Raw genomic sequence first — 16,880 nt, 5'->3', positions numbered from 1 at the left:
TAAGATTTATTTATTTATTTGAGAGAGAGAGCAGGGGGAGGGGCAGAGGGAGAGGGAGAGAAAGTCTTAAGCAGACTCCACATTGAGCGTGGAGCCCCATGTGGGGCTCAATCTCACCCAAGAGATCATGACCTAAGTCGAAACCAAGAGTTAGAGGCTTAACCAACTGCACCACCCAGGTACCCCAATTTTAGTTTATTTTTTAATGAAGAACTAACATTTTAGAGTCCATAAATCCTCAGTTTCAAGTCTTATGTCTTCCTTACTCTGTGGTATATGCTGCAAAATTTAAGGTTTGAAATTTTTCCTTGGGGGCTTTTTTCACATACTCTTTGCTCTCCTTTTTTTTCCCTTCCCTTTTCCTTCCCTTCCCTTCCTTTCCTTTCCCATCCCTCCCTCCTTCCTTCCCTCCTTCTCTCCCTCTTCCTTCCCTCCTTTTTCTTTCTTTCTTTCTTTCTTTGAGATGTGCTTTGGAATATGTTTAGACTGAAGAATAAAATGCCTTTTATCATTTTAATGGAACACTTAGATTATTGCTAAGCAGCAAGTTTCATAGACACATGGCAAGAAAGTGGTCAGTTTATCATAGTCTCCTGTACAATTCTCTCAGTTCTTCAGTTTTTAAACTTCAGGCCTAGTTTAATACATCAGCGGAGAGAGAATTGAAATAAAGCAGCTATTTGGTCAAGGTGATGTGGAAAGAAGAGAAGGGGTTGACATTTGGGCTCAAAAGTGTCAGAGATGACCTGACACCTAGCCTGGACTAAATGAGATCTGGGATTTGTCTCCCTCCTTCTTCCACATTCAGATGCTGTTTTAGTTTTAGATTTTAGATTGTTATCACTGAAGTCCCATTTAGCATTCATGTGACCTGCTACCTTCTCTCTGACAATGACCCAGCTTGAAAAATAACTCACTGTCCATTGTGTAGCATATCATCCAGCAGATGATATAGCTCTGACTGCCAGTGTGCCAGACCCCACATTGAGCATTGGCAATTTGGAGGGCTCCAGATGGAAGTCCCACCTCTGTGTAACTGACAACCTCGTGGGGTAGAGAAACAGCACATGAATGAACAGACAGGATAATTTCCAGTAGTAATGATTTTTTAAAGACAATACAACAGGATGACTTGATGGAGGTTGGTGGGGAGTTATATTACAGACAGTGACCAGGAAGGGCCTCCCTAAGCAAGAATTGAGTAAGAAATCAGCCATGCATCTGGAAAGGTATGGGCAACTGCAAGTGCAAAGGCCCTGAGGTAGAAATGAATTTGGCATGTTGGGGTGACAAAAAGGAGGCCAGTGTGGTTAGAACAAAATAAACAAGGACAGGAGTGGCAGGATGAGATCTGAGAAGTAAGCAGAGTTCTGATCATGTAGGACCTTGTGGGCCAGGCTAAGAACTTTGGAATTTGTTCTGATTGCCAGGAGAAGCCGTTAGCATATTTAATATTGGCGGTGACATAATGTGATTTATATATTTATTTTTCTTAAGATTTATTTATTTGAGAGAGAGAGCATGAGCAGGGAGAGGGGCAGAGAGAAAGAATCTCAAGCAGACTCCCCCCTGAGTGGGGAGCCGAGGCAGGGCTCCATCTCACGACCCTGAGATCATGATCTGAGCGGAAGTCGAGCTGGACACTTAACCAGCTGAGTCACCCAGGAGCCCATGATTTATGTTTTTAAAAAGATCATTCTGGTATCATGTAGCAAACAGTTTGGAGGTAGGACAAAGTATAGAAAAATTAGGAGCTGTTATAGTTTCATTCTGTTCTCAGTGTTCTCTCATGTTCTTCTCAGACATGGAGAAGAACAGTTTTTGTTCTTTGTAAAATGAAAATTTTGGTATTTGAGAATCTCAGAAAGTGTGATGAGAGAGTGTGGTGAATAAGGGAGAAAATAGATTTTGTTTAACTACATATAATATGCCTGATTCAGTGAGACAAAGTACCTTTCATTCATTCAATCAATACTGTCTTCTCTGTGCCAAGCACTGTTCTCAGTGTCACCAAAAGATCAGATGCCTCATCCCCTATTTAATTATTTAATAAATTGTAATTCTAGTTAATAAACAGAAAACTTACCTGGACAAAAAGTATGTTTAACAGTTCAAATCACCTCTTGTGTATCCCCAGTCTTTACGCTCTCTACCATTTTGTCTTCTGGGCTACTCCTAATTCTGTCTTCAAATCCCAGTTCCTCTTGCTCCTATTTTTCCTCAAATGAAGTGAGTCAGAATAGGAAAATATTTTTTAAAACTCTAAACCACTCCACACGTCTAAGTTATTGATTAGTAGTAGTAATGTTCCGAATGGCTTTCAGATCTTAATTTATGACAATTGTAAAAATGAATCTTAGAACCTTAGAACTTTTTTAAAGCACAAATGCCCCATCTCGCCATTCTCCCCCCCCCCCCCACTCTCTCACCCTCTGCCTCACACCCGCCTAGCAGGGTTGGGACTTGAGTGAGGAGAATGGGATCAAGTCATACAAAAATAAATAATAATACATGTGCAGAAGCAGATCCTATCTTTATTTTAAGATTATGCTGTGTTCAACATGGATTATTTTCCACTAATTTTGATCTTTCAAAACGTTGCATTAAAATGTTATCTTTTTGACACCTCCTTAAATTTTGCAATTGAGGCAATTGCCTCTCTCATCTCACCCTAGCCCCTGTCCTGGTCCCTTGCAAATACATCCCTTTCCCCCACAACTTCTTATAACCCAAGTGAGCCCTAGTCATATCAGTGTGTTTTGAAAAAGTTATGTGCATCTGATATAATCCCAGGTTTCGACCTGCTGCAGAAAAGGGGGAAAGCTCTAATGATGTCATTTTTAGAGGTGGACCTCTAGATTGATATTGACTCTCCAGAAGGTTTTCCAGCTCCCTTTCAATAAGTAGTTCTAAGAAAAGTGTGGTGGTTATAAAAGTTTTCAAATGATGTAGGAAGGTTTTAAAGCTAATTATCCTTTTTTCCTTGCCCTTTTTACCTCCCTTAAAGAAGAGCAGGGTTGGGGGTGGACAGAACAGAGACAGGGAGGAACAAAGACATTGGCACAGTTTGAAGGTATCTTCTAGGATTGCAGTGTATGATGTTTGCTTGGAGGATGGGTAGGTTTGGGTTCATGGCTCATAGACTCATTTATATTAAAGCCTGGCTAGCAACATGAGTCTTCATGATTCAAAATTAGTTGAACATTTATGGCTTCTAGAGCACCCAGTATAGCACAGTTGAAAGGGTAACTACAATCTGTCTTCAGTGCAATCTGGGTTCCTGGTCACTTCATTTCCTCAGATTAAGACCCAGGACAGTTTAACTAACGGTGTAGAGCATTAAAATTAGAGTCACGCTGTCTGGGTTCAAAACCCGGTTCTTCCTTTGGTTCCTTTGTGGATTTTGGCCTCTTTCTGAACCTCCGTTTCTTCATTTATAAAGTGATGGTAGCAATTCCTCCGTTAACATGTGCCCATGTCTATGAAATGATCTGGCTGGTGTGACCAAGTATGATAGGTGTTCAATGACCCTGTGGTCCTGAATCTGTCTAAACTATGTCAAGAGTTGTTTGCACATTTATAATTGGTTTTTGTAAGGTGAGGGATCAAAGTGAGCATATCTTACTTGCCTCTTAGTTATTAGTTATGTACAATATCTAAGACCTGTACTAATTCTTATCTCAGAAATAACATGTATATAATATCAATATTGGGGATATATATATATAAAGTAGACTATCTTAGGGATTTAGGACATGAAACTTAAATATGAAAATGGATTTAACAACTCAGTTTTCTCATTCAATTGCAACCTCAATCTCAAATGAATGTCATGTTTAAGACACATTGCAAAGCATTAATTAGTAGAATGTAGGCCATTTAATTGATTTTTCTGGAAGAAATACTATTTTAAAAGAAAACACAGCTAAATAAAAAAAACAAAAATTCTTTTCACTTTTTGTGATTAAAGTTTGAAATGTTTTTATCTTTTATCTTGAGGTACTAAATCAAACTTCTCGACTTGAAATACAACTGCTAGAGAATTCATTATCAACATACAAGCTAGAGAAGCAGCTTCTTCAACAGACAAATGAAATCCTAAAGATTCATGAGAAAAACAGGTGAGGATTATCATATTCCAAATATTTACATATGTACTTATTTTTATCCTTCACCTCTCTGTCAACTCGTAAAAGATTGAGGTGGTGTGCAAAAAAAAAGGAAATATAGAGACAATTTAATATAATACAAATAATACTATTGCTTACACTCTTGAAATATTTGCTTTTTATAACTTTTAGTACTAATTTATCAAATGTTTAGTTGTTCAAATCCCACCATAGCCACAAGAATTGATTCTGTGACTAAATTCAGTGACACAAAATACTGACAATTTTCAGCAGAATGACATCTATAGCAATAGTGAAAAAAAAAAATCGTCTCTGAAATTCTGTAACTTGAATTGTCATTCTACCTGCCCTTAAGCTTGTACAAAGCTATGAGATTGTTGAATTCAGAGATCTTGCACCAGAGAGAAGCAAATTTTATTTTTCCCAGAAAATTACTTACCTATAAAGCTGATTCAAGAGTTGCTCACCATCCCCTTTCCCACATTTAAAGCCATTTACTCTGGATATAATAAATTTCTTTGCTTAGTTTTATAGATGTGTTTTATAAACTATGAATCATCTCAGGTAAGTGAAATGGGACTTACATATCTTGAGATGACGTATAGACTATGTTATTTTGAAGTCATTGACATTCATGATGGCCAATTCAGTCAAAGCACTGACCTCTGTAGGACAAATAAATGTATTGCTTATTAACTGACCCCTGGCCATTGGGATGGCTTGAAGAGGTTTCAGTTCTTATGCATTATATTGATTTAAAGACCATTGTGTTGCTAGAAACTAGTTAAATACCTTATGTCATTGGAACTAGAATTCCCACCATATTTCAAACCAGGAAGGCACCAAGAGGACTGCTAGTACTCTTACTTTATACATGAGGGAACAGACTCAGTAGAAGTGCGTGATTTTCCAAGGTCACACAACTTGCTAGTGGTACAACTGGGAATGTAATCCAGGCTTCTTTCTTCCTAGTCCTGCTCTTCGCACTGTAGCACATGGTCTCTCAATACTACTATCTGCAACCTAAAAGGATTCCCCAACTTTACGCTAAAAGTGGCCCTTAATGACAGCAATTATAATGAAGCTTTTCCATGAAGAAGATAAACCTGGCTGTTGATTTAGAGTCTGAAAGGGGTCATGCATGCTCTATGACTTGTATTTCTAAGTTTTACATTTATTTATCTTTGTACTGTGTCATAGGGTAAACTGTATAACTATAAATAAACTTGACAGGACTTGACCCTGAACTAGTTGCATAATGAAATGTTTTGGAATTGAAAATCCTGCTGAAAAGTACCATTTATCCCACTGCTGTTTCACAGTAACCAGACATACATGGAGCAGGTATACTTTATGTCAACCATCCCTTGGTTTTAGAGTCCCACCATGCTTTAACGTTGTTGCTAACAGTGAACATCTTTATGGTTACATATTTCAAGATGCTATTGTGAAAACTTTGTCTAGGAATAAATAAGTAAAATATTGTCAACTTTACCTTATTTTTTAGGTTATTTGTTTTTATAATTACATAAATAACACATTATTGGAGAAAAAGGAGAAAGTACACAAAATTAAAAATCACAGTCCTGTCACATTGAGAAAACTGCATGTGTCCCTGTATATTATATATAAATATATTTTTTATGGAAAGCTGTGTCATCCTATCCAAGCTGTTTTGCAGCCTGCCTCCTTTGGAAATAGATATCATTTCTCATGAATAAATATCCCTCTAATATCATTCTTAATAACTGCATAGTATTTCATTTTAAGGTGTAACCTAGGGTGGTTTCAATCTCTCACTAAGTATGTTACCATATATGATTTATCTTTTAAAAAGTTGTCAGCATGAATCTACATTCTTCAGTTCTTCCCCTGCTGATATGTGTGTTATCTCTAGGTCTGCATCTGACACTTGAGCTGTCAGGATACCATAAAAAAACCTGGGAGGACTGAAAGGTCTCACTCTTAACTACAAAAACAAATGCTGTCCTTAAGCGTCACTTGTACTCAGCTCTCGAACTCTTTCTCTCTCTCTCTCTCTCCCCCTCCCACCCCGTGTCTCTGTCTCTCCTTCTCTTTCCCTCCTTCCTTCTCATATTCATTCCTTCTTTTGTTTTCTTTCTTCTCTTTAAAAAAATATATCCCTTCTACCTTATTTCCCAATCATTTTGGGTTTTTTGTTTTCCATCGTAATTCTTGATATGGAACCTAGTATCATTTCCTACTATGGAATTCTCACCATGACATTGTTTGTTTGTTTAAGGGAAATTGCTTAAAAGTTGCTCTCTCTGTTCCATCGGTAAAGCTGAGTGAAGGTTCACGCCCTCAAAAGAGCTCTGTCTGCTGCAGGTCAAGTGGAGGTGTCTCGTTCCTGATCCCAGCACATACATGCCTTCTGCTGATGATTTTTTTTTCCTTTATTAAGTTCTAATTTTTAAGGAAAATTCAGGTCTTTATATATACAAGTCACAACGCTTATTGCTAGTGATAATTTTTTCAGAGTTCTAACAATTCCTTTTGCCAGAAATGTAGGTATTTCACAATGACTTCAGGGATTTAGGTTTCAACTTGAAATTTATCTCTGTGCTCATGCTGACAAAAACTTACATGCATCTTTTACTCTTCCTTTGCACTCCTTTCTTTTTTGATGCTCAAGTGTAGCATTACTTCACCTGTGGTTCCTGGGGATATTTTTCTATCAACGTGCTGTATCTCCTGACATTGCTGTGTCTCTGTAGTTATCTGTGTCCTCCTGTAGAAGGGTCCAATGTGTTTAAAGGAGTGTTGGTGGAACGTTTATTCTTAAACTAGGCATATTCTTCTGTGAACCACTTAGAAAAAAGTGTTTTACTTTATAAAAAACCAAGAATATCCTTCTGTGATGTACAGCATACTTTCCCTATTCTCTTTATTGTTATTGTTTATTTCCATATATGAAATGGAATTCAGGAACTCTGCCAAGCGCTTTCTAGAGCCACAAAGAAATACTCCCCCCACCACCACCCAATACCATTTAAGTGGACAGAAGGTCAAAGTCAAGCATGAAACTGTTTATATATATTTTTAAAGAAGTTTATTGATTATCCCTACCTATTCCTTAAACGAATCTTAATCCTCCAAATGTAGCAAGAAGCTATTTCTACATTTAGGCATCTCTGAAATGTAGGAACAACATGCCTTTAGTTGGCCAGGTCTGGTTTGGATCAGCTAATACACTTTGCAAGGGGGATTATCTAAATTAAGCTTTGCTTCCTCCCCATGGAATGTCAGGGGTTGTGTCTGGGTGTGTGACTTACCAGTTTTGAGTATGATGGGGACTCAGCTGCCAAGTTGGTGAGCTGGCCCTTAGGAGGGTCCACCACTTCTTTGGCAGAACAAGAAGGAATATTTTATGGACAGGATTATACTACACAATCATGCTGAGAGGTCCTGCTGATTTACATCCTGACAAATTAAATGCATCACTTGTAGGGTTGAAAAAGGATTTTTGGCCTCATTAGATTCACTTCTTTATCCCTTAAATGGCCAAAGGCACAAAGCAAGAATAGGATTAGCAACATTTGCTCTACTGTTTGTTTTCCTAACAATCTAGTGGGGGGTGACTCCCAAGAAGCTTCCAGTTTGCTTTCTTTAGGAAATGTTTTTTTTTTTTTTCTTTTGTTGAATGCCATCCTAATGTCAAAATGGTTTTGTTTCTTACCTCAGGGAAACAGCATTTGCAAATACAAGATCAGTAATTGGCCCATGTAATTGAAATTATCAACCAAGATCCCAAGAAATGGGAAGCATTAATATTTACATTGCACATAGGGGGTTGGATCACAAAGTGGAACATGTAATTGTCAACTTTTATTAGATTCTTTGAGTATGTTTCCTGCCAGGTCAGTTCAAGACAATAGAAAAAAGGACAGGGACAGGGAAAGATGTCATAATGCAAATCCCTTGAGCTGCATCTTTTCACCTAAAATTTGGTGAACTGATCAGGTTCACCCATCTCTGACTTAACCCCAACTTTTCCCAAGGTGGGAGCACAGCCGGGTAAAAAAATATTCCAGAAGAAATTCTTCTGCCTCACCAGGGTATACAGGAAGGGAAGTGAGCATCTTGCATATACAAAGATGGAGCACTTGGGCTTTCCTGATACTTGTGTTGAACATGTAGAGTGAAGATTAGGCAAATTTTCAGTACCATTCGGAGTGAAGTGAAACTACCCATGTGATGGCCACTTCAACATAGTTTTATCAAAACTGTCTGCTACCTGCCTACCTAATATCAGGTGAACATCTATGCCAGGTGCTTTGCATACATTACTGCTAATCCTCCAACTAATTCTGCAAAGTATCTATTATTATTTCTATTTTATGTATAAAGAAAGTGAAGTTCACAAAGGTCAAGTTTACTTGTCCATGACCAAACAGCTAGTTTATGGCAAAATTAGGGCTCAAGTCCATAATGATTCTCTATCTTAATTATTATAAAAATATTTTTCCAGCATGATGCATCCTCAAGATTAATTGATGTGGCTGTCAAGTTATCCTCTTTACACAAACAAATAGAAGTTTAAAGAAAGGAGTCAGCCAGTTGTTTTTGGCCTATTCCTATATAGATCATTATTTATTCCTGCTAATACTGGAGTAGGAAATATAAACTATTTATTTTACCTTGGGAATTCACTGAACTTATTTGACAAGCCTCATCTATCTTTTAGCTGGAGTTTATGGGAAGTTATTAAGTTAATTAATTTTAATTGATTGAAATATGTGTAATTTCAAGATACTAAATTATATCTTACAAATTACTGTAATGGCTTCTTAAAATATTGATTTTTAATACTTAAGTTGCCTAAAGAAATGAAAAGTTAAGTCACAGTCTTTAAATTAAAGTTCTTTTCCATTTGATACGATCTTTACAAAATACTAAGGTAAAATCCTGCTAACTGCTAGCATTAGATTAGGCTGAATTATGTTAGTTGTGTATAGTAGGGATCAATAAAAAGTTTTTAAATTTATATTACTCTATTCTATACCTTGAAAATGGAATACCTACAGACTGATTGAATAGAACATTTTTCTTCTTCTCATGTTTTTTAAAAATGAATTTAATGGCATATAGCAGTTTTAAATTTCAGTTTCATTAATCTAGGGTTTTAGAGTGGAAGAGAATTCTGAATCAAACTGAAAATCCAAGGGTAATCTTAATTTTTTCCTTTCCCTGATTCCTCACAACTCACAGTGACTGTTGAGGCTGTCAGTTCCATCTCCTAAATATTTTTCTCAATCTGTCCCGTTCATTTTATTTCCACTGACTATGTCTTAGGTCAAACTCCCATTAATTCTTCTCAGCCATTGCAGTGACCTCTGTGCTTTAAGCCCCATGTCTTTCAAACTGATCATCCAGAGCTCTGCCAAAGTCTTCTTTCTAAAATGCAAGTCAGATTATTTTTCACTTTTGTTTAGGTCTCCAACACTAATTCAGCCGAACTTTTCAATCTCTGAAGAACATCTGCCTAATCCCCTCTTGGTTCTCTGTAACTAACTGGAGAAAGTTCAAGTTTTTTAGCGTTGAACACAGTCGGTGATCATTATAATCCTAATTTGGTAGCTCTACTTATACAAGTCTTATATTTTAGAAAATATGGTCTGATAGCTAAGAACATGAGCTCTGAAGCCAGATTGCCTAGGGTTTACTTTTCCTTTATCCTGCTATAACCAGCTCTGCCATGTATTATTTGTGTGACTTTGGACAAGTTACTTAAACTCACTGTACTTTGGTTTCCTAATTTCTAACACTGGGGTGATGATAATAGAAGTGCATGGAGTTTATGTGAGGATTAATTGGATTAATGCATGTAAAGCTCTGAGAACAGTGCCTGACACACGTAACAAGTGTTTAATCATGCTAGTTGTTTACTGAAGTTGCTTACTGTTGTTTACTGTTCACTGAAGACTTGATGTTATTTCAGACATTTTTGACGTTTGACTCGTCTGAAATGTTCTGTAGTTCTTTATTCAACTGAGAAACTCCCGTTCACCCTTCAAAACTCTGTGTAGATGTTAACCTAAGAATCTTTCTCTGACTCTGCCCAATAGATTTGGTCATTACAACTTATATGATAACACTCTACATTGTTTTCCCCCATTATTTTACTTATCCCATCACATTGTAATATGTGTGTGTGTGTGCTCGTGTGTGTGTATCTATTTTATCTATTTCTCTACTATTGGGCTGTGACCTTCTGGAACACAGAGACTGTGTTTTATTTATCTTTGTCTTCATGCTCCCAGGCACAATTCTCTACACATTGTATATATAGTATTAAGTGCTTTTTGAACATTGAATGAATGATGAACTGGCAAATGTCCCAGGAGCTCTATCGCAACAAATGTCATTTATATCTCCCTACACACAAACACACAACTAAAAAATATTTTTTAATGGAAAACACAAACCACATAGTTTACATGAAATATTGTAAATGTATTAATTGTTCTTAACATAAATACAATAGAGATGGTGTTTACACTGCTATTCTGCATCCCCAAAAGCGCCCTGCATGGCTCCCAAGGTTATCAGTTCACATTTTGAATTTCACTAATTCAGCCCAATCTTTAAATTTCTAGATAACATCTTCCCAAACCATTCTAGACTCATGACTATCTAACTCATCTCTCTGATTAATAAAAAAGTAACGCAAACTTGATCTAAACATTAAATTATGTAGAAGTGCATACAGTTGAAGGACAAAGTCTTCTTAATTCCATACTCCTCCACCACCACCACCCCCTGCAGAGAATCATCATTAACAGATTAAGTTTAGTGCTTATTCTTCCAGACTTTTTCTGTGAATATACTAAGGCATACATCTGTGTTGAGTGTGAATATTTGTTGTGTTTACACAGACACACACTAATATCCAATCACACACATGTATAAATACATTTATATATAATGAATGCATATGTGTATAGATTATAACTATTCTTTACATGTTGGGTTTATTTCTAATTCATAAAAATTTATCATGGATATTTTAAACATGTAATTATATACACATATCACTCATTCCTAGGTATAGGTAGACTATAATTTACAATTTATTAGAATTTTTATGTGATTATTTAAGTTTTCATACATATTGACAAATTATCTCCGAATTTTATATTTCTCCCCAAGTGTATATGGCTTTCTAATTTCCCCAAACCTTGCTAACCATTTTATTAATGTTGTCTACTTGAAAAGTTAGGTTGTACATCTTTTCATTTTATTGACCATTTGCATTTCTTCTTCTGTGACTAGCCTATTCATGTGTGTTTCTCATCTTTCTATTACATTGTTTATCTTTGTTTTATTAACTCATATGTGCTCTTCAGTGGACATTAAAACTTTGTCATATATGCTGCAGATATGTTTCTGTAGTTTGTCATTTATTGTGCAACTTTTTATAGAAGTACTAGGTTTTTATATTTTGAAGTGTATCTGTTTGTTTTTTTCTTGCTTTCTGGCTCCCATAACATATTTAGTTTATTCTTATTTACCCAAACTATTTAAAAAAGTATTTGCCAATGTTTACTTGTAGTAATCTATGCTTCTGCTCCACATTTAAATTACAAAAATATTTAGCTATAAATTTTAAATTTGCTATGTTCAAGTTAGAAATTTAAAGTATAAATGTAACCTGAAGTTACTATACCTTTGTTTGAAGGGGGAAAAAAATCAATTTTAAAACCCATATTTGCAACACATGTTGACACCTTACATATTAAAAATAATTAAAAAATGGAAACATCTGTAAGCAGTTTCAGACAGATAAAATTGAGAAGGTTTCTATATTTTCAACATCTTCCTCTTGTTTAAGGGCCATCTTTACACACATATTGCTTAGGAAACTGTCACCACTGTGAATTCATTGGCTGCTATGTTAAGAACTCTATTGTGGGAAACAATTTGAAAGGGGAAGCTTTTTCTGTGAAAGTTTCAAGATGTGTTCAATGATCTGAAATATTTCCAATAAGATATGTTTGAGGAGGCAGACTGTGAAAATGGAAAGAAGTCAACCAAAAACTTCAAATAAGGTTTTGTATATACTCAATTAGAACCTTTTACTGAAGTTCAAGGCCTAGATTATTTTGTTTATTTTATTCTTCATTAAAGTGCACCTCTGCTTCAAACTAGAAGTTAAGTGCCAAAATTTTATGCATGTCTCTTCTCAGAGTGCTTCCAGAAAGATGGGAAACAGGAAGTATTCAGAATCCTGTGAGAAATACTGTCTTCAGATTTCTAACTCCATTTGTATAGATTGAGGTACACAGTTTCGTAAATTGTTGTTCCATGGTACACGAATCCTAAAAGATGCATCATGATAAAAACTGTTTCTTTAATCTAAACTTCCCAAAGACTTGAGAGTGGGACTCATACACCTGATAAAAATATACAGAATGCACTCTAGAAAACAGTGCACTGGAGTTTGGAATCGGCATCCACATTTTGGATTATGCATTTAAGTCTAAGCTAAACTTATTGCTGCAGGACAACATCAGGGAAAATATAACTATGTTGCCTATCTAATTTTAGGATGCTGGAGCTGTAATGTTATCCTTCAGATCAACCTTTACTTGTAGTTCTCTGTATCTAGCTGAGGTAGCCTCTCCCAACTGATCTGGATAGGGAAAATGGAAGAGAACCAATAAAAGACTCCAGGAAAAAATGGGATAAAATTACATTTAATGACAGAGGGGTTAAGGCAGAGTGGTGCTTAAGAAAATCTTAATTCAGATAAAAAAAAAAACTGGCTTGACAAAGAAACTGTTTTTATAATGTAAAAGGTCAATAGGCTAAAATATTGTGAAAGACAAGCTCCCAGAATAACCAGATGGAGAATGACAATTACTAAGGAGATGTTAAAGTGATTCCTTGCTTCCTAACAATATATAAATGGGTAGAAGAAATAAGTAGAAGATATTAAATCAAAGAGAGACTCTCATGCTAGTTTTCATAGCACTGGGATGTCATGGGCACATTTCTAGTCTGACAAGTTAGAAGACATGACTTTTTATCTTGGTTCTGACACAATTAGTGCATGATTTTTGGACAAGATACTTAGATTCTTATTAACTGGGGCTTGTGATATCTACCCAGTCTGTATCTCTATATTGCTTTAAGAAAGAAAGGAGATAAGGGCTTTAAAGGACTACACAATTATAATGGTATATTACAACAATGTGATTAATAGAGATAGCATGTGAATTTTTTCTGGCAAGAAAGTTTTGGATTCAAACCAGTTTGGAGTAATGAGAAGGGCTGACTTCCCAAGTAGATAATAACCAATGGATGAGAAGTATCTAAGGAAAGAGAATAGTTTTTGTTTTGTTTTTTTTTTAAACCAAATATGAAGAGAAGATCGAAGTAAGGGATGAGCAGTGTTGAAGAAAATGGAAGGGCCGAGAAGAGATCAGTCCTGCCCAAAAAAGTCTAAAAAGTTATGATTAATATAACGGATATACCTAATAAATTTAATAGATAATTACTATAATATAAAAGTTATTAAAGGAACTCCAAGTGAAGAAATGAGATGAGAAAATGACTGGAAGAGATAGTTAACTGGCAAGACTTGCCATTTGGGAAACGGTGTGATATGTTTCCATTTTGCCGATAGTTTTTGTGCATATTATTTTTTCTTGAATATATTTTATTCCAAACCCTGTGAGGTGTCTGTGATGCAGAGCATGGTTCTTACTTCTGTGGGCAGTCCCTTCTTTACTTTGCATAAATGTCTATTTTAAGATGACAGGCTATCTGGATTTCTTTTGATACGTGGTAGTCACGTGCATTAAAGGTTGTTCAGTGAACTATGAAAATTAATGTTCTTTTCATCATGTTAAGTGCATATTCCTTTTACTCAGGAAATGCAGGCCTTTTCTTCCATAAGCCAGTGCCAAGTTGTTTTCTTTGACATCAGGGAATACTTTGATCAACTTTAAATTCTCAGCTCTTTCCAAATTATCCTGAAAACCAAAACAAACAAACAAGCAAAATTCCTTTATTGACATCTCAGGTAGTAGCCATCTTTAAGTATATACTCTCTTGGATAGGGAGTGTATCAAAAGAAGTGGAGAAACATTGATTTAAAAAAAAATTTTTAAACAGCACTGTATCTGAAACAAAAGTTTGTTACAGCTGCTATTGTTTTATTTGAGGTATTCTCTCTAAAAATAAATCCTTAGAGTAGGAATGGTATCATTTTCTATTTTACATAGTACTGAGAACACTATTGGCACTTAGCAAGTAATAAATACAAGTTATAGCTATAGCATGATATTTTCTAAGCCAGAATGTTACCTACTGATTAGGAAAACTGAAAGGCCAATGCTCATCTTTTTGTAGGAACAAAATGGTAATTCAGATTTTTATTCAGTATTATATGACTGTATCATCCAAATTTTGATCTTTACATTATTTTTATCATTTTAACAGCTAATTCTAAGGTTTCTTGGTAGTATACTGTAACTCTTGCGACTTTAAAAGACAATTTTTTTGTAAGTTAACTGACTTTACATTATGGGCATCTTGCATCTGATCCTTAGGAGGAAAACAAAAAATTAAAAAGTAAACTGAGAATGAGCTAAGGCATCAGTTGTGGTTAATTCTCAGATCTGAAGGCCAAAGATTACGAGACACAGAGACAACGTGCTTTGACTCCATAGCAGGTGCACTAATCACTTAACCAGTGGTTGGATAAACTTTTTAACCAATAGAGAAGGGTTTTTTGTTTGTTTGTTTTATTTAGTTTATTTTTTAACCTCTAACTTCAGCAGCAAATTATTGACACAGAAGAGAACACTAAAAGACTGTGAATCGTAACTACTCTTTACAGATGTTTCTTTTATCTTACCTGACTTCCTTGCCTAAGGTTTTCATTTCCAAAAGATGTCTTCAAAATACAGATGGCCATCACAAATTTCCCTAATCACTATACCCAGGTTCTATCCAAATTGAGTTTGCTTAACAATCAGGGTAGGGCTTCTTTCACTACTGGTGTCCCATGGAATGAGAGCAACCCAAAATAGAGGTGTGGCTTCTCTTATCTTGCACAAGTCACAGAGGTGCCCCTGACAGGTCTCAGTGGAAATTTTCATATGTGAATCTAGACATGCTACCCAAGGTGTTGTAAATTAGTAAGGTAACATGAATAGAAGCATCCCAGTGTTTTTCAGGCGTGGTTCAACAGGCAACTTTCCTGCCATATTCTGAGCCACATTTTCTTGAGACAGGTTGGTTGGCAAAGATCCAGAATGCTCATGAGCAATTCTCTCCACACTTCTTAATCTGTGTAAAGAACAATCAGATATTCTAGCTCGTCCCCTAGTACATCAAGTAGGAAAATTTGGCTCTTCTAACATGCTCTATTTTATGATTTAAGTATTAAATTTAAAAAATTCCCGGGAGTCCCCTTTTTGCAAACTTATAGGAGTGATTCAGTGCTATATTTCTCCAAGGTAAATTAAGTGCCCAGTCTGGTATGTTACATTTGAATAACACCTTGTAAACTAAGGACTGGTTGAACCTTCTGAAAATGGAACTGAGGAAACTGAATCAGGCTTTCCTCTGAGGAATCTTAGTATATTATACACCCTATAAAATACAAATACTTTTTATTTACAGTCAGTTGCTAGGATCCAAGAGTGCTTCTGCATTCCCTGTCATTTTTAATGTGCAATATGCAGAGGGAGTATCTTCTGAAGAGTTCTGAGAGAAGGAAGGTTCTCAGTTGAAGATTACATCACCCTGAGCGAAATCCCATGTCTTTGTGTAAGACCACACCACCAGTCTGTGGTCTTCCTGTGCAGAACCATCTGTGCAGTGATTTGGGAACTGGTGGTGCTTTTAGGCCTCATTCTGAAACTTAGGTTGAGAGACAAAGTAAGCTGTGGTTATGATACAGGACCAACCATCAGAAATCCCAAGAAATCTAATTCACTGAGATTTTGCATAGCTTACTTTCTGGTCCTGTGGGTTCTGCATCAATATACTATTAACTGACCCCACAGAACTATTGTGAAATTTAATCACTGTTAATGTTTTGAGAATCCCAAATGAATGCAACATAAATTAAAAAAATAGTTTCTATATTTTGTTTGTATTTTTCCTGGACTATTCTATCAGCTTCTTCTTGGACCTATTTCCTTAATGAAAGTTATACTATAACTTCTACAGACTAAAATTCTTTGGGTCCAAGTCAGCTACCTTGGATATGAGATGTACCCCAGGAAATAAATTATATTTAGGAAATAAATATTGCTCTGACAACAAATGGTCTAATAATTCTTTATTTGATATGTTATATATGTAACTCCTATAATTAATGTGTATTAAATATTTATATAAACAACATGTATATTAGAATGTTATATGTGTATATATTTTAAAAAAATTTTATTATGTTATGTTAATCACCATACATTACATCATTAGTTTTTGGTGTAGCGTTCCATGATTCATTGTTTGCGTATAACACCCAGTGCTCCATTCAATACATGCCCTCTTTAATACCCATCACCAGGCTAACCCATCCCCCAGCCCCCTCCCCTCTAGAACCCTCAGTTTGTTTCTCAGAGTCCATAGTCTCTCATGGTTTGTCTCCCCCTCTGATGCCCCCCCTTCATTTTACCCTTCCTACTATCTTCTTCTTTTTTTTAACATATAATGTATTATTTGTTTCAGAGGTACATGTCTGTGATTCAACAGTCTTACACA

General features: G+C 35.8%; 1 protein-coding gene across 3 annotated transcripts in view; it reads left to right on the top strand.

Moving 5' to 3' along the window:
• The window catches only part of ANGPT1 (angiopoietin 1), a 244,865-nt gene that overhangs the window by 156,590 nt on the left and 71,395 nt on the right, over positions 1–16,880 (top strand). For all 3 annotated transcript variants that reach the window (XM_081816399.1, XM_081816398.1, XM_081816400.1), the window contains one exon: positions 4,000–4,121. In XM_081816399.1, coding sequence (XP_081672525.1) covers positions 4,000–4,121 — 122 coding nt within the window. The remainder of the gene's footprint in view (positions 1–3,999; positions 4,122–16,880) is intronic.

The sequence above is a fragment of the Leptonychotes weddellii genome, chromosome 4 (assembly GCF_054177405.1).
Source record: "Leptonychotes weddellii isolate Sample4059 chromosome 4, ASM5417740v2, whole genome shotgun sequence".
Classification (NCBI taxonomy): domain Eukaryota; kingdom Metazoa; phylum Chordata; class Mammalia; order Carnivora; family Phocidae; genus Leptonychotes; species Leptonychotes weddellii.
The sequence above is the reverse complement of the archived record's forward strand: the minus strand, read 5'-3'. Positions and strand labels throughout refer to the sequence as shown.